Below are 24516 nucleotides of genomic sequence, written 5' to 3'. Positions count from 1 at the left end.
TTTTTTTTTTTTTTTTTTTTTTTTTTTTAACCTCCCTAAGTTGTTGACCCTAATATTTGAACCTCTCTTGCTATGGGGATCGTTTCAATATCTCTTACATTGCATGAGAACCAAAAACTACTCTTATTCTGGCATTTCTTTTTATATGCAGCTAAGACCATCTCCATCTCTCACTGTGATGAAAGAGTCTTTCTCATGTAATACTCTAGAGCTTGTTCTCAACAGCATACGCTCTTCCCTGACCAATTATCAGACTTCCTCAATCGATCAACTGTTGCATTAGTGCGAGTGCGAGTGTGAGTGAGATTTTTTAATGGACAAAATTGATGTTCGGCTAATTTTAACTAGTTTCTTTTTATTATTAGTCCCAAAAAAACATAATGGTCTGTCTGGGCTTGTATATTTTTTGTTTTTGCGACTTAATTTGAAAGCCTATTTAACAAAAAACTGAGAACGACGCCGTTGCGACTTATCTACTTCCACTCAACAAAAGTCTCCCAAACTCAGCCGCTCCAAGATCAAGAAACAATGCAACTCTCACTGGTTCAAGTCCCTTCAGTGTCCTTCTACTTGAGATCTCACTACTCAACGATCCCTACTCTCTCCAACTCCAACCCGTCTTGTTCACTTCTTCAGAAGTCCATCTTTCCTGGAACCAAGTTAACCCGCCATCTAATTTTTCGTTATCGGAAGAAGAAAACCTCAAATGGGTCTCCTCCTCGTGCTTCCTTGCTTGAGACCCCTGTCTTATGGGCTGGTCGAATTTGTGTCTTCTACGCTCTCGTGAAAGCTGGTTTTGCTGGATCCAAGTCTAACCCTATCGTTTCTGGTTTGTGTGGTTTTTAATCAATTACTTTTACTTACTCTCTAGGGTTCTTCTTTTTCAATGGTTCTTTGTTTTGAGTTTCTTTTTGTTTTATTTGCATAATCTTTTAGGTTTGGACAGCGGTGGTGTTGATGTTGAAGATGATGGCGCTGATCTTGGTTTTTCAAAATGGCTTCAGAACATTAAGGGCAACAAACCAGGTTTTGTTTCAACACTTAAAGACTCATTTGTCTATAGGATTTGTGTTCAAGTCTAAATTTTTTTATCCAATTTCACACATTCTCTTTTGTGGTATGTTTGAGATTCAGCTATAGTTTCCATGAACAAGAATGAGATTGCTTGATTGTTATCTAGTTTCAAATGTTTAGGAGTATGAGACAATCTTTTTATATTTGTATATATGTTTCAGAAAAGGATGCAGCTGATAAGAGGAAGCTAGTGAGCAAATGGCACCCGACAACAAAGGGAACACTTAGAAGGAACTACAGGGTGCCTTCCAAAGGTGAAGGGAACCGTCTGCTTAAAGCCATTGCGTCGCTTCTCTCAGATGATGATCATTTTAGAGATGCTACATCTCACAAGGTAACAACAAAAAGCACATCTTATCATATAATTACCCACACACTCTTGTTTTTTATTATTCTATGTTTCGGTAAACGGAGATACTACTATTATTGCAGGGTTGTCAAATACGGAGGGAGAGTGCGCATGGTCAAAGCGTGTGTTGCAACAATGTGAGAGCTCTGTTTGATGAGTTACCTACTCCTCATTTGGTGGTGGAGATCACACCTTTTCCTGCTGGACCCCTTACAGAGAATGATTACCTCAAGGCCGAGAAGCTTGAAAGGATTCTTAGGTCAGGCCCCAACATCTGAACCTTCTGGTACTCAAGAGATAGTGTTCTACTTACAATGTGTCAAAAATCTAGAATTTGTACATACTCTACGATGTCGTCTTATTTTGCTGACGTTCAAATGTTTCGACTCTATGAAAGTCTTAGTTTCTTTTCTTGTGAAGTTAAAAAATCGTTCTGAGGTATGGAGTTGCAGATGACTCCTTTGCATTTGATTTGAAATTTCAAAATTTTACGCATGCAAGGATTTATATATTGAAGATTGGATAAGAATACGATAGTCAAAGACTTTCTCAAGTAACCTTTCAATGTAACTCATTTGCCACTTGTGGCGAAAAGGGACAGTTCATACTAAGGTTCAGCAGTCCCTAAAGCGTTAGGATTGAAAGGATTGAAACCAGTTCTACAAGCGTTAGGGAAAGAGAAGCTAGGATTATATATAAATTATAAAGTGATCTCTATTGGGCCATGAAAATTGATATTGCCAAGCTTTTGGTTCAGTTCAATGGGATTTTGTTTTTTTAACAACATTTTAGAGGCTTTGGATTTTCCGGAAAGGTTTGTTCAGAGGACTTCGAACGAATTTTACATTCAATACAACAAGTCAACAACAAAAGAAAATCATGTGTCTCCTGAACTTAAGTATGAACGTGAACGTACGTTTCGGAATTTCTGTTCGGAAAATAACATACAATGGCCTATCCTTCACATACAACTGAAAATACACTACTAAATTAAACATCACCGGGTGAAAACGGGTCATACACTTGATGGACTCCAGAGTTGAACCGGTGGCGAATCTGTGGCTGGCCACGCGGTACCAAATTATCATGATGAAAGACTGGTCTTGGAGGGAAATGAGTAGAATGCTGCAGGAATTGAGCTCCAGGGAAGTTCCTCGGCCTCATCTGATGAGACGATGGTGGTCCAAAGTTCTGCAAGTTGGAAGATCTCGCGTTACCATGAAATGGCGTAGATGGATGGCTCAAGGGTTGTTCCATCTGCCTGTCGAAGTGCTGTAATCTTGTGAAATTTTGCCCAAGATGTCGAGGGTTTAGAGTGACGGATGGGGCTTGAAATGACAGATGAGGGAGATGAGCTGATTGAGAGTTGGGTCTAGGAGATATATGTGGTGTGGAAACAACGTTTGGCTGCTGTGTTAGGAAACCAAAATCTCCGGAAAATGGCCTAGGAGCTGTATTTATGGGACGATCTGGGGGAGGAGCAAGACCAGCATGCCTGCCAGTAATATGTGCTGACACAGACATAGGACGCATAGAACCACCAGAACCATATTCTGCTAGATGTTTCAGATTTATACTTGTGGGAAAGGGAATTGATGGTGGTTCAGTACCTTGCTGATGAGCTACCGGATGTGGACTAAAGTTAGGAGCCAGAGGCCGTACTGACTGGGCCATGTTGCTTGAGACTACGTCTGGCAACAAAGTTGGTCTATGTACAGGTTGGAAAGTAAATAGGGTTGAAGGCCTCATAGTAGAATGTGGTCCTATTGGTTGTATCTGACTGCCAGCATATGGAGTCGCAGTCACAGAATAGGCCCTTGGTGTGTTGGAAAGGTTAAAAGCGAACGAATCTGGTGGTCGAGGCATGTGTGGATGAAATGGAGCTTGCTCCTGGATACTATAACCATGACCTGAAGCAGAGGGTATAAGAGGTGGATGAAATGGAGCTTGATTTGAAGCCCAAGGAAAGGAAGAACCATGCTGTTGGAGTTGGCTTTCAGGAGGTTGTAAAGAGCTATCAGTTGGTTGTTCGGAGGTCAGGGCTGGATTAGTTGAAATATCTTCAGATCTGGAAGATGAAGGAGCAGCATCAGCTCCCGTATTTCCCTACAAAGGAAAACAATATACTTTTGAGTATTATTTGATTGAGACTTTAAATAACAGAATGCTATATCATACTTCTAACTCTCTTATAGAAGATTTAGGAACTCACAGAAACTGAAGACATAAGTAGCTCAATTACAGCAATTGCTGCATCCACTTTTTCGTAAGTGTCAGATGATATCTGAAAATACAAGGTTTGCCAGGGCGTCTGGATCTCATTTTCATGTGAAGGAGAGAGTTCAACCTGCACGATCCAATTCATAAACCTTCGCATTAAGAATTTTGAGAAGTTTTAGGGACCAACATGGAGAAGCAGAACAAAAATGAAAGTCTATTATGGTTAACTCGATGATATTGTATTCCAATATTTACCTTCTCTCCTCCTGTTTTAGTACCAAAAATTTGTACTTTGGCTCCCGTCTCTTGTTCCCATAATGAAAATACTTAGCTCGTATGCAGAGTAAAAATGGAATGATAACAGTAAGAAAGAAATGTTAGAAAAAGACACAGTCACACAGAAGGATGTTGACTCAAGGCAGGTAAGGAACCTATAGTTTTGAATAGCAGCAATGGCATTCATAGGTGACTTACTTTTTCGAGCCGCGTTTGAGTATCACCTTGGGAACCAAATATGATACTTAGGAAGCTGAAATCAGAATGATCTTTAACCTGCAAAAGCATAGGTCCATATACAATATAAGCTGTGAACAGCTGAGTTATCACATAACTTAGAAAGCAGAATCCAAAGGATGTTGTATAGGTTTAAACAGCTTGATATATTACACCCTCAACTGATACATAAAATATGGTGGACTAATAGATAAAAGTCATCAAAAGGATACATAATTATATTCCACTTTTGACATGACTTTAAACAGGACTAGAATGAGAAAAGAGAAACATACTCCGAAATAAGACCTATCCTTTCTTTAAACTCAATACATTCTCAATACTCTCCCAAGATACGACATGATCCATCTCTCAAACAAATGTACAAGACTTTCTAGATTCGGTGAGGTAGGTAGTAAGGCAACACTCCACATGAGAGAACAAATGCATGATTCGATAAAGGTTAAACCATCTAACCAAGCAAGAACTTACATCAATTGGCAATCTAGCTTCTTTTAGCAATGGCTTATAATCACGTGGAGCCTTGTACCTCGGGTTCAGCTCGAGTATCTCCCCTAGAAGTAAAGAAACTATATATTACTTGAGGGAAAGCGAATGTCCAGATGGAATGAGGAATATTTAGTGTTACATACCGATTGCTTCGCGCTTCTCAAACTCCAGCTGTTCAGCAATACTGATCTATGAACATATAAACGGCAGATGAGTTTACATTGCTAAAGAATCATAAATGGAGAAGAAAAAAAAAGTACTGAAAATCACTTACATCATTGGTGTTCTGTGAAGCTAAAGCTGATTCTCTATTAGTCTCCACTTCAAGAGTTCCCGAAGCCAGTCGCTGTGTAATCTGATCCAGGCGTTTCTGCTCAAAATTGGTCACCAAACACGCAGTTTATCACATAGTGGTACCTGACATGGATTTTTCCATTTTGGACAATTCACAGAAGACGCCGATGCGTGTTTAGTACCAACAGGCAAAACTAACATGACATTATTAGTCCTCTTGGCAACAGAATAAAGCCTAAAAGTCGAACATTGAGCTTCAACATATAATGTGGGCCAAATACGAGATATTATCTACAATATAGCACCACGTTGTAAAAAGAATCTATTATCTAACATTTCAATTGCAAAACCTGTGAACACTCTGACTTCACAGCAAATTTGTGCAAAAGCACCCAAACTATATTCAAACATTAAACCAGTCCTAGCAAAAATGTTCAAATTCCAATCCTAAATCTCCAAATCAAGGACATAAAGCTACCATAACTTTATGTAAGGGGTTCTAATCATATCATATTCCAATGATTAATCTCCAAATCAATTAATTGACTATCAAAGACACATAAAGCTAACTTGTCATTTTATAAGAAATTGTTCAAAATATAGCATCTAAGTAACAGTCAGTTGTACACAATAACATTTCATTCAATTTTTTACCTGGTAAGCTAAAACTCGAGCTTTCTTGACTCCAATGTCTTGTGACAAGTCAGGACCCCATTTAGTCTTTCTCTTCCCCAGCTTCAAGTGAAGTCCACTATCTTTATNCCAAACACGCAGTTTATCACATAGTGGTACCTGACATGGATTTTTCCATTTTGGACAATTCACAGAAGACGCCGATGCGTGTTTAGTACCAACAGGCAAAACTAACATGACATTATTAGTCCTCTTGCCAACAGAATAAAGACTAAAAAGTCGAACATTGAGCTTCAACATATAATGTGGGCCAAATACGAGATATTATCTACAATATAGCACCACGTTGTAAAAGGAATCTATTATCTAACATTTCAATTGCAAAACCTGTGAAAATTTGTGCAAAAACACCCAAACTATATTCAAACATTAAACCAGTCCAAGCAAAATGTTCAAATTCCATACATAAAGCTACCACATCTTTATATATGGGGTTCAACTCAGATCATATTCCAATGCTTAATCTCCAAATCAATCAACTGTTCACAATATAGCATCTTAGTAACAATCAGTTGTACACAATAACATTTCATTCAATTTTATACCTGGTAAGCTAAAACTCGAGCTTTCTTGACTCCAATATCTTGTGACAAGTCAGGACCCCATTTAGTCTTTCTCTTCCCCAGCTTCGAGTGAAGTCCACTATCTTTATCAGCACCTTCTAGGGTCTTATTAGTAGTGCCACGTTGAAAAATCGGGATCAATGATCCAGATAATTTGTTCTTAGGGATAACAAATCCAGTCTTGGCACCACCAAACATTGAGATCTTCGCACCGCTTGTAGAAGTCATCTCCTGGAGTAAATTAGCGGTGGAGAGAGATGATGGTGTTAACAACGGTAACGAGTAACGAAAGCATACAACATACGAAAGTCTGAAACTTGAATTCAACACAACTACAAAAACTTGAATTCAACAAAACCCACAAATCCCAATTCAACAAAACTACAAAAAACAACTCACAAATTAAAAAACGAAATGAAAACCCACAAATCCAAATCTGCAAGAAACGAAAAGTCTGAAACTTGAATCTGTTACCTTGAGTAATGGTGGAGATTGTTGGAGCTTGAGAAACGAGGGGTGAGATCCAGGGGCGGCGTAAGAGGATTCGGAAGAAGGGTCGCTCGGAGTAAAAGCTGGGGTTCGCCGGAGCTTCGTCGGATATCTCTTTTAGGTCTTTACCAAAAATACTCAGAACGCTTCGCAAATGTGTGTTTGACTGTTTTCTCCTTTCTTTAGCGACAACCCTTAAACGCCGTTGTTTCACTTAGAAAATTCAGAAGAAAAAAATACAAATATATTAACGTACGGTTAACAAATATGACTAAGTGTATTTCTAGAGAGAAAAATTCTAAAACTTTTATAATAAACTAGTGCAAGTTTTTCATAAATTTAAGAGGTAAGGAAAATTTAAGAAAATTTTACAAAAGTAATTCTAAACTTTTGTGTTTTTATTGTTTTTCTCTTTTTAAACAATTTTGTTATATTACTTGAAAGCAATTTCAAACTAAAGTGACAATAATATATGTTGCTGATCTAATCGTTTGAGTATTACACGTTTTGAACCCACATAGTACATTTAGATAAAATTATATATAACGGATGATAGTTATAAAATATTATTTTATAAAAATTTTAGATCTGCTAAGGAAATAATTTTATTTCAAATATACAATTAAAAAATAACAAAATCAATTGTATTTAAGAATAAAATCTTGATCAAAAGAATCATGAACCAATTTTATATATGCGTACAGTTACTGCGTTTGGTTCACTAAACAAACAGTTCCTTAATCTATGTAAATGCTGAGGACCTAAAACAACATCTCTAATTCATAAAAAAAACAGTTCGAACAATGTAAGTACTAAATTAATCAAAATGTAAATTAGAAAAGTATAAAGTCTAAATCAAATCTATCTTGATGAGGTCTATGAGGACGGTTATGGAGCTATGGTTGTTGTCCACAATATGGGGTTTTAAGAACCAATATCATGTGAACGTATATGATTGTGTGATGATCCTTCTTTATTCTTACAAAGTTTGTATGATGATAGTTCTTTATTCTTAAAAAACTTGACCAAATATGACAAGGTGAACAACCATTGTTCTAAACAATAGTAAAAATGGTTCTCCTCAATTTCTGAGAATGTTCGGGTGATAATCAGCTACCATGAGAATGTATATCTCATGATAACGATAGCTTACCCACATTTTTCCTATTTCGATATAATCTATATACGTAAAGTTGTATTACTTGTTATATCAATTACCATCTAGTTATTATTTAAAAAAAAAAATTAATAAGAGTTATTTGGTATTGATAAAAAAAAAAAAATGGATCATCCTATTAGTGAATCCAAGATCTGCGGGTATTTGATATGAATCTTACCAAAACAATAACCAAAAGTATTATCAAAATCATTTCATTATGTTTTATATCATTTATCAACTAATTAAGAACTTTTTGAATATATTTTTTAAAAATTATGATGTAATAAGAGCCATTGTTGTAATGTTTTTTTAAGAAAAATTAATTAAGCAATAGTTTGATAAAATTATGGAATTCGTGATTTAAGAAATGTTTTGTTGAAAACATTTTATGCAAAATAATATGATTCGATTACAAAATTAATATTTATTTTGTGAGGTAATTTTCGTAATTATAATTTTAACGTTGTGTTTCATCATCCCATGCCATGCCTCGTCAACAATTTTAATATGTCTATGTATTTTCTATCTAACATGGTAAGGTTTTCTAATTTTGGATAAAATAAATTATTTTGCCTATGTAATTATTAAAATATACTAAAATGCCACACACCTTTTTAAATTATTAAATTCTAAGCAACAAAACTACGCCGTGTTGAGATAATGTCACCTCGACACAAAACTACACGACGTTTTTAAATAATATCACCTCGTCACAAAGCATGTCGTTTAGCATTGAAAATTAAACTCACATCACATCACATGGCAGAGAGCCGGCGCACGTGTTTTATATGCCTTAAAGCAAAAAAAAAATTGGACGACCGACTAACAAAACATAAAAAAAAAAAAATGCTAAAACCTGCAACAATATAGTTCGAACTTGAGACAGTGAGTTAATGAACAGACTTCGAGTGAAGTCCACTATCTTTATCAGCACCTTCTAGGGTTTTATTAGTAGTGCCACGTTGAAAAATTGAGATCAATGATATAGATAACAAATCCAGACTTGGCACCACCAAACATTGAGATCTTCGCACCACTTGTAGAAGTCATCTACTGGAGTAACTTAGCGGAGGAGAGAGATGATGGTGTTTTTTAACAATGCAGATTTTGACACGTTTAATGAGAGTTCAGCTGTTCAGATAGTTGATTTCCTTCATATTTTCGTGTCCATTGCTCTTTTTAAAATTATTTTTTGGAGTTTAAGTTGAATTTGAATATGTATATTTTAAAAAACCTTGTTCCTAAGGTTTAGATTTGTGCATATGCAGATCCGACCCTGGCAACAGGCTCGTGATATAAATAGAGAGAATAGGATCGTATTATTATTATTGTATTATCAAATGGAATGATACAACTTATATATAATCACATACCATAATAAAATAATATAATTAAAGGAATTACATAGAAAAATATAATTAATATATATTAGAGTAATATATTTTTTTTTACCTCAAAAACACCATACTTTATTAATCAAGTTCGAAAAGGTTGGTTTATAGAGTTAACTGCTCCGGAACCTACAAGTCTACATGGGAAAAAAGAAAACCTTGTGCACTTTTTGCAAGGTGATCGGCACGGACATTTAATCGTTCGAGGAATATGAGAGATAGAAAAAACCAAAAACTTTGCTCTTAAAACAGAAAAAGAATCTAACTTCGTGGAAAGAATGGGCCACTCATCAATCTTCTCTATGACTTTGATAATGGTCGCGCAGTCTGTCTCAAAATGTATTGATGTCAATCCTTGTTGTAATGTTGATTCCATTGCCCAGATTAAACCCTACAACTCATAGTGAAGAACCATGAGCTGTTTCTTTGTGTCTTTCAGACCGTAATATGAGATAGGACTCAATAGCACAAAACCTAAACCAGCAAACTGATCCTTAGTCTCCTAAGATGCATCTAGTTGGCACCTAACTTCTCCTATAGCCTCCTCTTCTTCCTCCACTTCCTCTTGATGACTGTCTTCAGACTCCTCATAGGAATCAACTATCTGAGCCAATCTCCATGCTAAGGCTTCTGAAGAAGCAAGATCCAGCGTATCCATCTGGGAAATATCCTTATTGCTGAAAATTTTTTTTGTTCCTTGACTTCCATAAATACCATAAAATCCAGGGGAAAATCGCAAGTTCCTCCTCCTTCGCTCCCTGTTCCTTGGCTCGCCATAGCAGATAATCAAAGTTAACAAAAATAGAGCCACATGGGAACTCTCCCGGAACGGTTGCAATGTTGGACAAAGCCCACACCTGCAAAGCTGGCGGACATGTGAACAAGATCTTGTATTAATTGATTCATCCTCGTCTCCACATCTAGGACAAGCCTTTTCTGTGCCACAGTGACACTCTACTAGTCGACAGTTAGCAGCCACACATCCAGAAAGAGTCTGCCACATAAAATGTTTAATTTTTCTCAACGTATTCATTTTCCATACCTGACTCTTTAGCTTGGTAGTGCTAGGTTCTAAAACCTCGAGGCTAGATTGTGTAGCAATAGCATATCCCAATCTGACTGTATATTGTCCTGACTTTGTGTAACACCAAACATCATCATCAACCATAAACCTCCTACTAGGCTGGAGTCCAGTTATGAGAGGAATATCGAACGGGTCCACCAGGTCGGTTATCTTGTCCATTTTCCAAGTCTTTGACTCAAAATCAATCAGGTGGTTCACATAAAGGTTCGGGTCCCAACCAGTGCCTCGATCTTTCGCTGGTCTCCCTGGTATTGTAGGGATCCAACTATCCAACCATACTCGCGTAATAAAACCCGAACGGATGTTTTTCCTCAGACCAAGCTGGAGTAAAGGTTTAGCCGACATCATGCTTCGCCACCCAAATGATGGGGAATTTGATTTCTTTACATCCATGGGATTTGAATACCTAAAGTAACACCCCTTTAGGACTCGAGAGAGGAGAGAGTTAGGGTAACGCAGAAGTCTCCAGAGCTGTTTAGCAAGTAGAGCCAGATTGAACTCCTTTAGATCCGAAAACCAAGCCCCCCATGCTCCAAGGGAACACTGATTTTATCCCACGCCACCCAGTGCAGACCTTTATTGTTGTTTTTTGTACTCCACCAGAATCTAGCAATTGCTCCTCTAAGTTTGTTAACGATTTGTTACGGTAGGAGGAAGCAGGACATAACATACGTTGGTAAAGCCTGTGCAACAGACTTAATCAGGACTTCTCTGCTACCCTTTGATAGGAATTTCGCCGACCAGGAATTAATCCTAGCATATAACCTGTCCTGTACAAAGGCAAAAACATGTTGCTTGGAACCACATATTGTCTCAGGTAGCCCCAAATACGTCTCCATTCCTCCTTCTTTTGAGATTCCAATCTCCCCTTTTAAATCCGCTGTAAAGGCATTGGACACTTTATTGCCAAAAAGGATAGCCGACTTTTGCTTGTTCAGTTGCTGTCCCAAAGCTGCCCCATAGCTATTTATAATCGTAAGAAGCTCAGCACATTGCTGGATATCGGCTCTATAGAAGAAGAGTCGGTCATCTGCGAAGAGTAAGTGCGACACTGGTGGACTTCGTTGGGCTATTTTTAGGCCTGTAATACGACCTTCGACTTATGCACCGTGTAGTTGGGCTATCAGAGCCTCTGTACATAAGATGAACAAAAATGGAGAGAGCGGGTTGCCTTGGCGTAATCCTCTTGTAGGGATTATATTTCCTTTTGCTTCCCCATTGATGAGCACTTTATAAGAGGCTGATGATATACAACACATCATCATCGAGATCCATTTATTATCAAACCCCAATTACACATAATTTTTCTAAGAATGACCATTCCACACGGTCATACGCCTTACTCATGTTCGTCTTGATAGCAAGAAACTTGGACCTGCATATTGGGTTCGTTCGTAAGGCATGGAAGTTCTCCTGTGCTAGCAAGATATTATATGTGATCAGACTTCTAGCCACAAAGGCTGATTGGGTCTCTGAAATCAGCTTCGGGAGGGCTTTCCGCAATCTGTTGGAGAGGACTTTCGAGATAATTTTGTAGCTTACATTGCATAAACTGATGGGTCTGAACTCCCCCATTTCTCTAGGCCTCTCGTTCTTGAGGATCATACAAATATTTGTCTCATTTAGTCTTGGATCAAAAGAACCCGTCTCGAAAAGGTCTTTGGCCATTTTAATGATGTCCTTACAGATGGATTTCCAAAACCGCTGGAAAAAGAGGCTTGTCATCCCGTCTAGATCAGGCGCTTTATCTGGATTTATGCTAAACACAACCTTCCTTATCTCCCCATTCAAAGGAGAACGAGTTAGAAAGGCATTTATATCAGGCGTAACTGATAGTTGAGTTTTCACCCAGGGTATCAATTCCCTATGCAGTTGTAGTACAAAGGGTTATCAATCCAAATGGTTGTTTGTTGCTAGCAGGAAGGATATGATCAGGACAATACAAGTCAAGCCAAGAAGATAGGGTTTTTGTTCTAACAGTCCTAAAATATATAAAAGAAAGGAATATAAACAAAGAAACCACACGACTAAGTACTCGATGCAAGCAGTCAAGTACAGGATCGAGTGGGTGATCGAGTAAGCAAATGAGATATGAACAGCTCGAGGTATTACTCGATGCAGGTTATCATGTACCTGATCGGGTAAGTGGTCGAGTAAGTAAAGAAAATGTAAACAAATAAAATACGAAAGCTCCTAAGGATGGGGTAATCGAATCCTAAGTATTCTAGACCAGTACAAATGCCTTACATGCCTCAAGCAATTATTTCCTAGACAATGAATCTCTAAAACCTTGTCACTACACTCTCACACTAGCAACAATCAACCTTGATCACTTACCACTCTCAGCACTAACAATATGAAAAAGCAGGCACTAAGAACGATTCATTATTGTCAGTAAACTCAAACTCACTAATCCCTTACTCAGAGTCAAGTAAACCTCTAGCATTGGCTAATTCACGCATCTCATCTACACCTCTCGTTCGCTGAAACGCTGATACACAGAGTTTTAAACCCTATTTTCCTACTGCAAGTGCACAGCAAAGAAGTAGTACTTAGGGGTCGAATCCCACGAAGACCAAGTTTTACTCTATGGTTCTATTGGTTCAATTTCAAGCTAAGACAATTCAAAGTTGGTTTTTGGTAACAATTAAGTGATTAAAAACGGTATAAAAAGGCAATAAACAAAACACTAGATCAGGAGTGATTCTCGGGAATTTCATAGATAGCAACCAAACAACTATTCAGGGCATAGATTAAGTACCAGTCTAGAACTCAAACATAAATATAAACTGATCCACTGTCGTGGTATCAATAACTCTATCTGATCGATTCTGTGCGGAAACGCGGAGCACGTGCTCAGACATCCGGAGCACATGCTCGGCGATCCATAAATCCTAAACTGTCGTTTGAGCCCAGAATCGCAGACAAGCATTAAAGAACATGAATGATAAGTTCACAAATCACCTACACATCAACTTTCGCAGGTCTAGGATAATTTGCCCACTAATGTCTTTTCTAGCAACCTATTACACTTTTGATGAATAGATAAACCTAGAATCATAGATTGGGTGATCAAATCAACCTAAGCATTAAGTCTAACAATAGTGAAGACAATCGATTATAAAAAGCCCTATTTGTGTTCTGTTGCTAACCCATGAAACCCCTTTTGAAACCCCTAATCTAGCAAAGAAAACTACTCAGACATAGAGAAATGAATCATAGCAAAAGATGAGAAATTCAATGACATAAAAATAAAAAGGGTTCAGAGAATGCTTCACAAGGTAGCCGCTCTTCTTCTTCTCACAAAAACGTCGCTCCAAAAACAAAAGAAAAGGTATATTTTCTCTCCTAAAAACCCTAGGTTAAATAGCATACAAGTAGAGAAAAATAAGGAAAGATTCCAAATTCAAATCTCCCTATTAAAAAGCGATCTCAGCCTTCTTTCTCTCACAAAGGATCGCCTAAAATAAGGGGAATTAGGCAGGGAATCGGCGCCTAGATGCTTGCCACGTGTCGTCATGAAACCGTAGAGTTGGGAGCATGTGCTCGGAAATCAGGAGCATGTGCTCCTGGGTCTAAAATCAGCTTTTCTGCTCCAATTCAACTCCTTTCTGCTCCGATTGCTCCTGCTGTTCCAATCCTTGCTTTTAGCTTCCTAGCCTCTTATTATAACCTGAAAAGGACTCAAACAACTACAAAACTATCAAATAAACGGGGTCAAAGTGAGTCAAAACCGTAACATATCAACTCCCCCGGACTTAGATCTTTGTTTGTCCTCAAACAAACTCAAACCAAGCGCCAAGAGAGCCAAGGTGGGAACTCGCAAAAATCTCAGAAACCGTGAGTAGACCATGACCTGCAGACCACATGTGTTAGAACAAGCTATACCAAAAACTTCTCCAGCAAACATCTCCAAAACCAGAACCATAATTGGCAATCAAACCCAGAAAAAGATCACTTTCCAGACAAAGACTCTTTACATTCAATTAAAATTGGCGTGAGCTTCTCATTAAGGGCATTAAGCTAGTGAAATCGAGGCTTGGTAGATAAAAGGCTGTTTTAATGGTGGAGCTATAGAGTGTTTAGGGGTTACCATTACTTCGAAAGAGATGCAGGATATCGCACAAAATGGTAAGGGAGAGTGGACTCATTGATGTCCACAACCTCTAATCACTCTCCTCTTCTTATCTTCTCAAACTCAGCCTCTCTTTTCTCCTCAGGGTACAACGCATGCTCGGGGGTGTGTAACACTAGCTCTGGTCCCTTTCCATCATCCTTAAACGCTTTTTTTTTTTTTTTAGACATATGAAGGATGATGGGGGATCTTCTTCTGATATTGCCCCTGGAGCATGTGGACCGTATCCTAGGCTCTCTCTCTGCTCAAAACAACTCGCGGACTCGGATGTATATAATTTCGGAGCAGGTGCTCGCTGGGTTGGAGCACGTGCTCTGTCCGTCCGGCTTTTTCCTCTTTGGTTCTCCAGCAAGAGCGAGTTAGAGATTGTGTCAGTCCTGCTCTCCCCGACCGTTTTGCACATAGCTGCACAGAATGAGAAAACAAAAATACAAGTGCAAGTGGTTTGAAAGGAGGTTAGGCTCGGGGTGGGTACTAACTTAAAATGAGCTAGCTATTCAGGATCAGCAAGATTGGCAAAATGAATAAGAAGTCCTGAATATGTGACACGTTCCCTATCCTAATGCCCAAAACGAGAAGAATTTAAATCCGGTTAGGTTCCAATAAAGTAGAGTCTAAGTCTTTCCGGTGAAACCTTAATGGGATGAAGCTTTTCTGGCCAGGAGAAGGGTCCGAATGTGAAGAGGTATTAGCTCGTCTCTGTACTCTTAGTTCTGCAACAATGGTCACTAGGAAACGGTCAAACTCACAAATGGTTAAAAACATCACAGATTTCGGTCCTAATTCCCACAAGTTTTGGTTCGACTCACATGACAAACTGACTCAATAAAAAGAAAAATAAAGAAAACAAAGGTCATAGGTGACCCTCCCCCGGACTTACTTCACACCGTCTCCGGTGTGAAAATAAGCCAAAGAGAGACCTAGACAAGAAGAAAAATAAAGATAACAACAAAAATGAAAAGAAAACAAGGCGGATAGGACAATGATGGTGTGTGTAACCGTGCTCAGGCGTCGGAATCGTCTGGACTCTCGCTCTCTGAACGGGCAAGGTGGCACCGTCGACGTGGTGGTCTCACCGGATAGCTTGGATCTGCGGCGGTAGTGGTGTGGTGGCAGCAACCGCGAAATAGGGAGGGTCACCTATTTTACAATAAATGCAACATATTGCCAAAAGATTAAACTTGAAAATTTCTAATTTGATCATTTTTGTTTTTTTCCTCGGAGTTCTTTAGTAGTTTAGTTGGCTTAATCATTTGAGTTACAAGTTCGATCATTTCCTTATACAATTTTCCCATTTATCTTAATTTTTATATTAAATTTAAAGTCGTTCCTAGATATTATGTAACAGAGGATTGTAGATAGCATACTTGGTATACCAAGTGACTGATTATTTAATACCTTGATGAATAATCCATTGAGCATCTACGACTCCAGTTTTCTCATGTCGACTGGGACCATCTTTGAACTCTAGAAAAAACTAAAGTGGCTTGTTCTGAGATATGTACTCCAAAAAGTGAAGGAGGTTTTGGCTTGCCATCAATAGAAAAGACTAGGATTATGTACAATGAGTGAGTTGAATTTTGATGCCTATAGTGGAGGTGTTGAATATTATAAAAAATCTAGATGGATTAATTGTGTTGAATGCAAAAGGAATGGAGCCTTCAATCGATGTTAAGTGGCACATTGTGATGGGAAGAGTGAGGGATGTTTTTTTTGTTGAGAGAAACTTTTTGTTAAAGATATTTATTATTTTTCTATTAATTATTCAGATTTTTGTGTTTTTTCATCTCTTTCCAATTATTTGTACTCTATTATTTTATAGTAATCAATTTTTTTAAAAAAAGAAATTTATATCGAAATTCATCATCTTTTGATATCTATATATAAAGACTAGTTTTGTTTTATTTGGACATAACAATAATTTACTGAAAATAAAATATAAAATAAAATTGTTAACAACAGTTTATGTAATTTTCCAATTATAATTAAAAGTAAATCATTAATTTTTATTCTTTTGTAGGTACAAAATTAGAAAAAAATAAAAAAGAATTTTAAAATAAAATTGGTAAAGTAAAGTATTGAATTTTATTAAACAAAATTATTGTAAAAGTTAAAATTAATATAGGTGTTGAATAACGAAATGGAAGTGGAGTTTTAAACAAAAAAGTGAGGTGTATGTTTAATTTTCAAACCATTGTACATAGTCTAACCAATTACAAAGTGAACATTTTTTTAAGTTGATTTGGCGTATTACATCTGGCAAAAGGCTTGCTATGGGTGAGAAAATAATTCTTAAGTCTACACAAGCTTTCTTAAATCTTGTCGAGGAGGAAGTGAGAAAGCAAAGGCTGACCATGAATCATCAGACATTGCTTTATGGAAAGGCACGAACAATGATCACCCCTAATGTATATTATACTGTTATATATTTAGGTTAAAACTTAAAAGTATAGTTTAAATATAGAGAAAATCGAATATAGTCATTTACAATACATATTATGTATACAGAGAGATAGAATTAGTCTGAACTTTTGTGTTTTTTTTTTTTTTTTTTATAAACAATTTTGTTATATTACTTGAAAAAACAATTTGAAACTGGAGGCAAAAATTACGAGAGTCAATGTTAATGACACAATACATGTTGCTGATCTAATCTTATGAGTATTTATTTATTTAATCGAGAATGAAACTGAAATTTTAAGTCAACGTTTTAACTCTTCTCGTCTGCGTTCAGAGACGAGAGAAACAATGGGAGAGGCTGCGATCCAAACCATCGTGGAAGCGATTCACTCATCACCGACGCAGGCCGTTGTCTATGTAACCGGTGGTGCCTCTCAGGTTTTTTTTACTCTCTCTCTCTCTCTTTGTGTATATAACTTTATATGTGATTCTTGCGTGCTTTAAGTCATCAGAAACTATTAATTCTCAGGCTTTAGGTTGGTTGATGTCAGTTCCAGGAGCTTCAAACACACTTCTTGAAGCTGTGGTTCCATATTCCATGATTTCTATGGTCCAATTACTCGGCAGGGTTTGTCTTCAAAACCTTAAATAATGGTAAGTCGTCTTTGGTTCTCCTCGGCTATGAGCATATTTTTTTTTTATCATCGCTCTCTCAGGTTCCGAGCCAACACTGTAACCAAGCAATGGCTAATAAGATGGCTTTGTTAGCCTATAATCGGGCGCTTAAGCTTTCTAAACCAGGTTCCCTATAACGTTACTAGTCTCTTTCTTCAACTACAGTTCTTGATTTTGTCAGCAAGAAATAGAAATCTTGGATTGGTCTAACTTGCTAAAGTGATGGATAGGCTATCCTGTTCTTGGTGTGGGTTTAACGGGAGCATTGGCAAGTTCTCGTCCAAAGCGTGGTGATCACAGGTAATTTTAATCAATTAACCATAGCAGGGGATCTATGTTCTCACTGTATCCTAATCGAAAGCGAGTTAATATTTTTCCAAACTGTTCATTGTCGATTGGTTTTGGATGGGAAGCCCATGAAACTTAACATTATGCTTTCTATTACTCAAAGTTCTGTTTGTTATGCGAGTAGGTTTTTCTTGTCGATTAGAGCATCTGATCAGAGCTTGGAAACTTCAGTTACTCTAACAAAGGTGATTGTAACATTCTTTCTCGTGTTTTGATTTGCTCTAATTATATATAACATCAATTACGTTCTCATGCATTTCTTATCTGATGGTGGAGAGCATTTTAGAACCTTCGAAGCCGAGAGGAAGAAGATAAGGTGGCAAGTTGTGTTCTGATCCAGGCTATGGCTAAGGCATGCAAAGTTTCTGGGACAATTGACTGTGGCTTAACCAAGTCTGATGTGCTTGATGAGTCGGAAACTCGGTTTAGTGAAGAGCAACAACTAGAGCAGTTTATAGCTGGACAACTGTGCTCTAAGATTTATCCATTTTCTAGGGGTGAGATTTTGACCAGTGTTAACTGAATCTTGCATTTGTTATGTTGCCGTTAAATTTGTAACTATTACATCTTTATGGCAGAAACATACGGGTTGGATCAAGATAGAAAGATTATACTGTCTGGTTCTTTTAACCCATTACATGAGGGTCATCTCAGCTTGTTGGAAGCTGCAAAGAGGTAAGCGAGTATATATGTCTCTATCATTATGTTAGGGTGAACATGCATGTTTTAAAAGGAATGCAATCGTTTAGTGTTCTTTCGTTTGTGTTATATTAATTGCTTCCATTGTTGGATTGCGGAGAGGCCTCTGGCTTTTCAACGTTTTTTATAATCTCCAAATTAAACAACAAATTGGATAACAAAAATGTAAACAATATTATCTCACAAGAATTAGATTTGTTAATGCAGTCTTTGTCAGGGCCGTGGGTACCCATGTTTTGAAATATCAGCAGTCAATGCAGACAAACCACCACTTTCAATTTCACAGATTAAAGATCGTGTCAAGCAATTTGAAGCAGTTGGTACGTACGTGCAATCTTAATTTTTTTGACTCACTAAGTATTCTTTCTTTTTATATATACTTTCTTGGCTTCTTGAGTTACACAACAAGAGGAACACTAATCAATTTTTGTGATCCATAATACGAGTATAATTTCTACCAATTAAAGTTTACGTACGTTTATTTAATTACTTGTGCCATCGTATGAGATTGGTTTGGGATCCGGTTGGCAGGAAAGACGGTAATACTTTCAAATCAGCCTTACTTCTACCAGAAAGCTGAGCTCTTTCCAGGAAGCAGTTTTGTAATTGGCGCTGACACCGCAGCAAGACTTGTTAATGTATGTTAAATACTTCATGTTCCTCTATTTGTTTCTTTTCTGAATCCTACACTTAAATTCATATATGCTACACTCTCGCAAATTCGAGACTATCAAAGAAGAGTACTAAGGACTTTATTTCTTGCAGCCAAAGTACTATGATGGAAGCAAAAAAAGGATGTTGGAAATACTTGGTGGTTGCAAACAGACAGGTTGCAATTTCCTTGTTGGTGGCCGTACAGTAGCTGGTGTATTTAAGGTTGGACATAACCACTAGAGACTCGAGCAATATAATTTTTTTTTGCTCTCTTGAGCATTGTCTATGAGATTGTTTCCCATTTGCCTTTATCCTTAATTTCTCCTCTGCAGGTTCTTGAAGATCTTGATATCGCAGAGGAGATAATCGACATGTTTATCTCGATTCCAGAAGAAATGTTCAAGATGGATATATCCTCTACAGAGATAAGAAAACACCAAAGAATTAAACAATGACTTTTCAACCTGCATGAAGCCTTTGCTTGTAAGACAAGACAGTTTCTCATATTGTTTCGTTCTATTTTATTACGGAGTGCTTCATTATATAATCAACCTTCATCAGCTTGGTAGTATAATGATATTTTCTTTGTTCTTACCATGTTTGATTACCAATGTTGTTTGCTTGTTTTATACTTTTTTTTTTGTATTGGCACCTTAATGTATTGCAGTTGTCTCAACTTTCACTAGAACCCAAGTTTGATTTTCAAAGTAATCTATATTTTTATTCTTGAAGTACATTTTTAATAGACATTTTTAGTTTGTGACCTTACAAAGAATGTCACTGTTTTTTTTTTTTTGGGTATCAGTGTGAAGTAAGAATGTCATTGTTTTAAATTAGGAAGTTCTTTAAAGGTAAATATGAAATAAAGAAATACTTATCTATATGTACTGATGTACATATGTAAAAAACCCTCATAACTAATTTATTACTATCTATATAATCAAAAACAAATTTTATATCATTATTATATAATTAGAAATATCCATATGTAATTTTTCATAATTAATAATATAGATATTTAAAAAAAAAATATTGAAGATTTAAAACTATGATTCTTCCGTCATCTCCTGTACTTCAGAAAAGATCTTGAATGCCGCACTTTGATAGAAATAACACCAATGGCCAAATATTTGGTACAATGATATTGTAACATATGTAAGATTGATTGTTGAGGTATCATATATTGTTAAGGTACTGATACTGAATGAGATAAAATGACGAAAATGTTTTTATCTCATGTTGCATAATGTTGTGAACTTGTGATATTGTCTAGATCCAACTACTATATATTGAGATATTCAAGACTGTGTTGCAATTTTTAATATTTAGCTTAGTTGGAGCTATGATCTACGATTTTACGAGGATAATAAATTAATAATCTTAGTTTTTTTTTCTTTAACACTTCGAGGATAATAGTCTTTAGTTACTCTTTAGAATTTCTTATAAATTTTTATGGTTGTTCTAAAGTCTTAAAAATGAAAGTTTCAAAAATAGGTTGAAAACCTTTATTATAAAAATTAATCATTTGTAATAATATAAAACAAAAATATTTTAAATTGAAAATATATTACACAAATAAATCAACTAAAATATCTCCATGGTGTAGGGCATGTTTTCTATCTAGTTAAGTAGTATAATATATGAACTATACCATTCCCCAAAATCACGGGAAATAAGAAGTATCATCGTCGGTTCAATGTATGGTTGTCCGATATAATAATGTTTTATAATTGATTTATAAAAAAGCGAAAAAAGGGAACCAAATTTTTTTTTTCATTGTTGAATCGACCATGTCTGATTTATAGTCAGTTCATATTATATGGGCTAACACGATTTAAAAGATTCGAACTCCAGTAGAATTCTGTTTGACTGTAACTATTTGACCAAAGTCACTTCACAAATTTTTTTTTGGTTTTCTGACGTAACGATATTTTAATGGTTGATGTTTAGAAAAACAAAACAAGCTTAGGTTATAAATGCAAAATATAAGAAAATAAAATATTTTGTTGAAAACAAACTTACTGAAGTTGCGCAAAAACATAAAAGTAAGTAACATTGGGAGGGCACCGAATAGTTTTAACGTTGAAATTTAAAACTCAAATCACATGGCAGACAAAATATGAGACTTGATATAAGCGTTTGAGCAGGGATAATCTATATTAGCTTCTAACATATGAGACAAAAATTGAACTGGACTAATTTTGTTTTTTTCCTCAAACATACTATATTCAGTACTTGCGACCAGTCAAATAGACAGCCTCCGATACGATAAGATGAGCCAGCACTTGTTGGACTAATAATTACGTCCACTAGTTATTTTTATAGATACATTAAACACATTACGTGCCCACTACTTTTGACTTAGAAAAATACTTAGGTTCTATTATAGATCTTAATGTCCATATCTCGATTAATTAATTAAAAAAGTATCCAAGTTATAGACGATTCTATTTCATATTTTTGATATTTTACCATAAAGCGTAATACTGTATGATGCAATATCGAAGAAATTTACTACTAGTTTTTGAAAAAATGTATATTTTATTTTACAATACGTTGATTATCTAGTTAATACATATAATATAACAAGTAGCATTGACAATGATATATATAGCTGACTGAGACAATATTAATCAACTTTTTTCACACGAAACAAAAGTCCAATTACGGCGAAAAACTAATTTGCATATTTTTTCAACTTCTGATAAGCACAACAGCCATGGATTCCGAGATTTTACAAGGCCACGACCATTCTCTATCTGTTGTTTACAACAGTGAAGGTTTGGAGTGCGATGCTTGCGATCTATCGTTTCGTGAGGGCTACTCTTGCAATATATGCAAGTTTACGATTCACAGGAAATGTGCATTTGTGTTCAAGAGACAAGAGACGTTCGAGCATCCTTCTCATGTTGGGCATCGCCTTCAGCTTCTCACAACGGGGACTCTTGATCACACCGACCCGAAATGTCATATTTGCGACAAAAACACTAAGCGTCTTCATTATCATTGCTCCATTTGTAAGCTCAGTTTGGACGTTGATTGCATGGTTGATGCTATGTGTGCCCGAGCCCATCTTATTATGCCGTGGCACCACCATCCTCTACTCATGGTTGATTTTGGACTTACCATGCGGTGCGATGTTTGTCTTACACGCCATGGATATGGCTACTTTTGCCCTCGTTGCAGGTTGGTGGTTCATGATGGATGTGTCTCTGTATTTAACTCACTAGAGATCACTCACCCTTCTCATGTCAGACACCCTCTTAAGCTTCTCACCCACGGAGCTCCACATTACACAGATCCAGAATGTCATATATGTGGTAAAGACACTGAGAACTTACTTTACCATTGTGATATGTGTAAGTTCAACTTGGATCTGAGTTGTGTGATTGAAAAAAAACCACCAGTTGCTCTTTCAAATCTGAAGGTCCATGAGCATACACTCACACTCATGCCAAGATTGATCTCTTTTGTTTGTGATGCTTGTGGGGAAAAAGGCGACCGTTCTCCTTATGTATGTAATCAGTGCGATTACATGATCTTCCATCAAGATTGTGCTCATTTACCACGCGTCATTCATGTCAATCACCATGATCATCGTGTCTTGTACAAGTATCCTCTTGGTCCTGGAGAATGGAAATGTGGAGTTTGTTGGGAAGAAATTGATTGGTCATATGGAGCATATTCATGTTCCTTATGTCCTAACTACGCTCTTCACTCAAGATGTGCAATAAGGAAAGACGTGTGGGATGGGAAAGAGCTTGATGGAGTACCTGAAGAAATTGAAGATATTAGGCCATTCAAGTTGAATGATGACAACACAATCACTTATTTCGCACATGAACATGACATGCACCTCCTCAACAAAGATGGTATAGCTCTGGATGAAAGCATCTTGTGTGGAGCATGTGTTCGACCCATCGGTTCTAACACATTCTACAACTGTTCAGATTGTAGTTTAGTTTTCCATGAAACATGTGCTAATCTTCCCCAGAAGAAAAGACATTTTCTAAACCCAAGACCTCTTTCTCTTCATCCTTATACCAAAGAAAAGTGTGATGCTTGTCTTCAAATTTGCTGCGAAGGGTTTATGTATATTGATAGAGCTCAAAGGTTTGACTTAGTGTGCTGTTCAATCACAGTGCCATTTATCCATGGAAGTCATCCTCATCCTTTACTCTACCTCAAACTACAATATGGTCACTTGAAAACATGCCAGAGCTGCGGCATTAATGAAAAAGGAGTCGTCCTAGGTTGTATAAGATGCAATTATTATTTGGATTTTCGCTGTGCTACTCTACCATTAATGGTGAAACTTCCTAGGTATGACGATCATCCACTCACTCTTTGTTTTGGAGAAAAGGCAAGCGGGAAGTATTGGTGTGATATATGTGAAAGAGAAACAAACCCAAAGACTTGGTTTTACACGTGTAAACATTGTAGAGTCACTTTGCATGTTCTGTGTGTACTTGGGGATATTAGGTACGCCAAAGCCGGAGGAAAGATCGAAGACGACGTTGAGTTACTACCTAACAATAGATCTTCACGACCTTTCTGTAACAATTGCTATACTCGTTGTCCAGGTCCATTCATTCTTAAGGATTCTTTCGAAGACAAGTTATTTTGTTCTTATTGCTGTTTCAGCCGTTTCAACTTCTGGAGAACTCTAAGGAAGGCGATTAAAGTCATACACCCTCCATGGGCAAAAACCAATACTTAATAAGGTGTCGATGAAACCAAAGAAACACATCACTTCTATTGTGGCTTCTTCTGTGGGACTCTTTTGCTAATAATAAATTGGGCACAATGATTTAAGTTTGGTTCTTGTTTGTGTTATGAGCCATTTGGGTATTAGACCGTAGCTAGTGGTTGTGTAAAGCATTTTACTCTAATGTTTTAAGTTGTTAAACAACCGGTCAATGCCTTAATTTACTTATAATCTTTTTAACTTGTATACTTTTATTTTTTGTTTTGGTTGTTATGGACGTGAAAGAAAATTTCCATGTAGGACTTGAAAATAAGGGGAAGTTTCAACTATGCTTTACAGTTTTTGTACTTTTGGGTTCAACTTAACTATTTCGAGTGGGTATATAGTATAATTTCCCTCTCATTGTTCGGTTTCCAATCCCAAATTTTCATTCGATCTCTTGGTTGATTACCTATCTGGTACTCTAAACCTCTGTGTCAAAGAGATAAACTTAGAATAATATTTAACTTGTCGGTGATGGCTAACTAAATTGACAATTTTATTCTTTCTTTCTTTTGCATTTGCTTAGAATTTTGATTT

At 36.7% G+C, this 24516-nt stretch overlaps 4 protein-coding genes and 1 long non-coding RNA gene across 7 annotated transcripts; 3 read left to right on the top strand and 2 right to left on the bottom strand.

The window, feature by feature from the left end:
* LOC104790406 lies at positions 475–1864 on the top strand. The gene is made up of 4 exons (XM_010516155.2): positions 475–829; positions 937–1026; positions 1236–1408; positions 1507–1864. Exons 1-4 carry the CDS (start codon positions 529–531, stop codon positions 1699–1701), a joined length of 759 nt encoding a protein of 252 aa, XP_010514457.1. The 5' UTR covers positions 475–528; the 3' UTR covers positions 1702–1864.
* On the bottom strand, positions 2293–5698 carry LOC104698698 (splicing factor 1-like; the record flags this gene model as incomplete). Its single annotated transcript, XM_010414107.2, has 8 exons — positions 2293–3529; positions 3636–3770; positions 3899–3949; positions 4118–4195; positions 4628–4710; positions 4789–4834; positions 4920–5015; positions 5594–5698. Coding segments are annotated over 8 exons (1710 nt in total), but the record flags the coding sequence as incomplete, so codon positions are not given.
* Positions 5702–6883, bottom strand: LOC109133471. Of its 2 annotated transcripts, none has more exons than XR_002038598.1 (3): positions 6670–6883; positions 6178–6426; positions 5702–5731 (listed from the first exon to the last, which is right to left on the bottom strand). It is a non-coding gene; the product is annotated as an uncharacterized LOC109133471 (long non-coding RNA). The 2 variants fall into 2 exon arrangements; XR_002038599.1 differs by having other exon boundaries at positions 5708–5802.
* Positions 16980–19952, top strand: LOC104790405. Of its 2 annotated transcripts, none has more exons than XM_010516154.2 (11): positions 16980–17291; positions 17383–17481; positions 17570–17654; positions 17759–17828; positions 18001–18061; positions 18163–18373; positions 18455–18551; positions 18783–18895; positions 19107–19213; positions 19341–19451; positions 19562–19952. In XM_010516154.2, exons 1-11 carry the CDS (start codon positions 17202–17204, stop codon positions 19682–19684), a joined length of 1167 nt encoding a protein of 388 aa, XP_010514456.1. In that variant the 5' UTR covers positions 16980–17201; the 3' UTR covers positions 19685–19952. The 2 variants fall into 2 exon arrangements, with proteins under 2 accessions (XP_010514456.1, XP_019102200.1); XM_019246655.1 differs by having other exon boundaries at positions 17210–17291; positions 17405–17481.
* LOC104790404 lies at positions 21889–24241 on the top strand. The gene has a single exon (XM_010516152.1). The coding sequence runs from the start codon at positions 21949–21951 to the stop codon at positions 23947–23949; it is 2001 nt and encodes a 666-aa protein (XP_010514454.1). The 5' UTR covers positions 21889–21948; the 3' UTR covers positions 23950–24241.

Source organism: Camelina sativa, chromosome 6 (genome assembly GCF_000633955.1).
Source record: "Camelina sativa cultivar DH55 chromosome 6, Cs, whole genome shotgun sequence".
Lineage (NCBI taxonomy): Eukaryota > Viridiplantae > Streptophyta > Magnoliopsida > Brassicales > Brassicaceae > Camelina > Camelina sativa.
This window is presented reverse-complemented; position numbering and strand designations above follow the sequence as displayed.

Coding starts and splice junctions, on each gene's coding strand:
- LOC104790406 (XM_010516155.2), top strand. CDS start 529: ATGCAACTCTCACTGGTTCAAGTCCCTTCAGTGTCCTTCTACTTGAGA. Junction 830..936: donor GTCTAACCCTATCGTTTCTG/GTTTGTGTGGTT, acceptor ATAATCTTTTAG/GTTTGGACAGCGGTGGTGTT. Junction 1,027..1,235: donor CATTAAGGGCAACAAACCAG/GTTTTGTTTCAA, acceptor TATATGTTTCAG/AAAAGGATGCAGCTGATAAG.
- LOC104790405 (XM_010516154.2), top strand. CDS start 17,202: ATGGGAGAGGCTGCGATCCAAACCATCGTGGAAGCGATTCACTCATCA. Junction 18,552..18,782: donor TTGTTGGAAGCTGCAAAGAG/GTAAGCGAGTAT, acceptor TTGTTAATGCAG/TCTTTGTCAGGGCCGTGGGT. Junction 19,214..19,340: donor CCGCAGCAAGACTTGTTAAT/GTATGTTAAATA, acceptor TATTTCTTGCAG/CCAAAGTACTATGATGGAAG.
- LOC104790404 (XM_010516152.1), top strand. CDS start 21,949: ATGGATTCCGAGATTTTACAAGGCCACGACCATTCTCTATCTGTTGTT.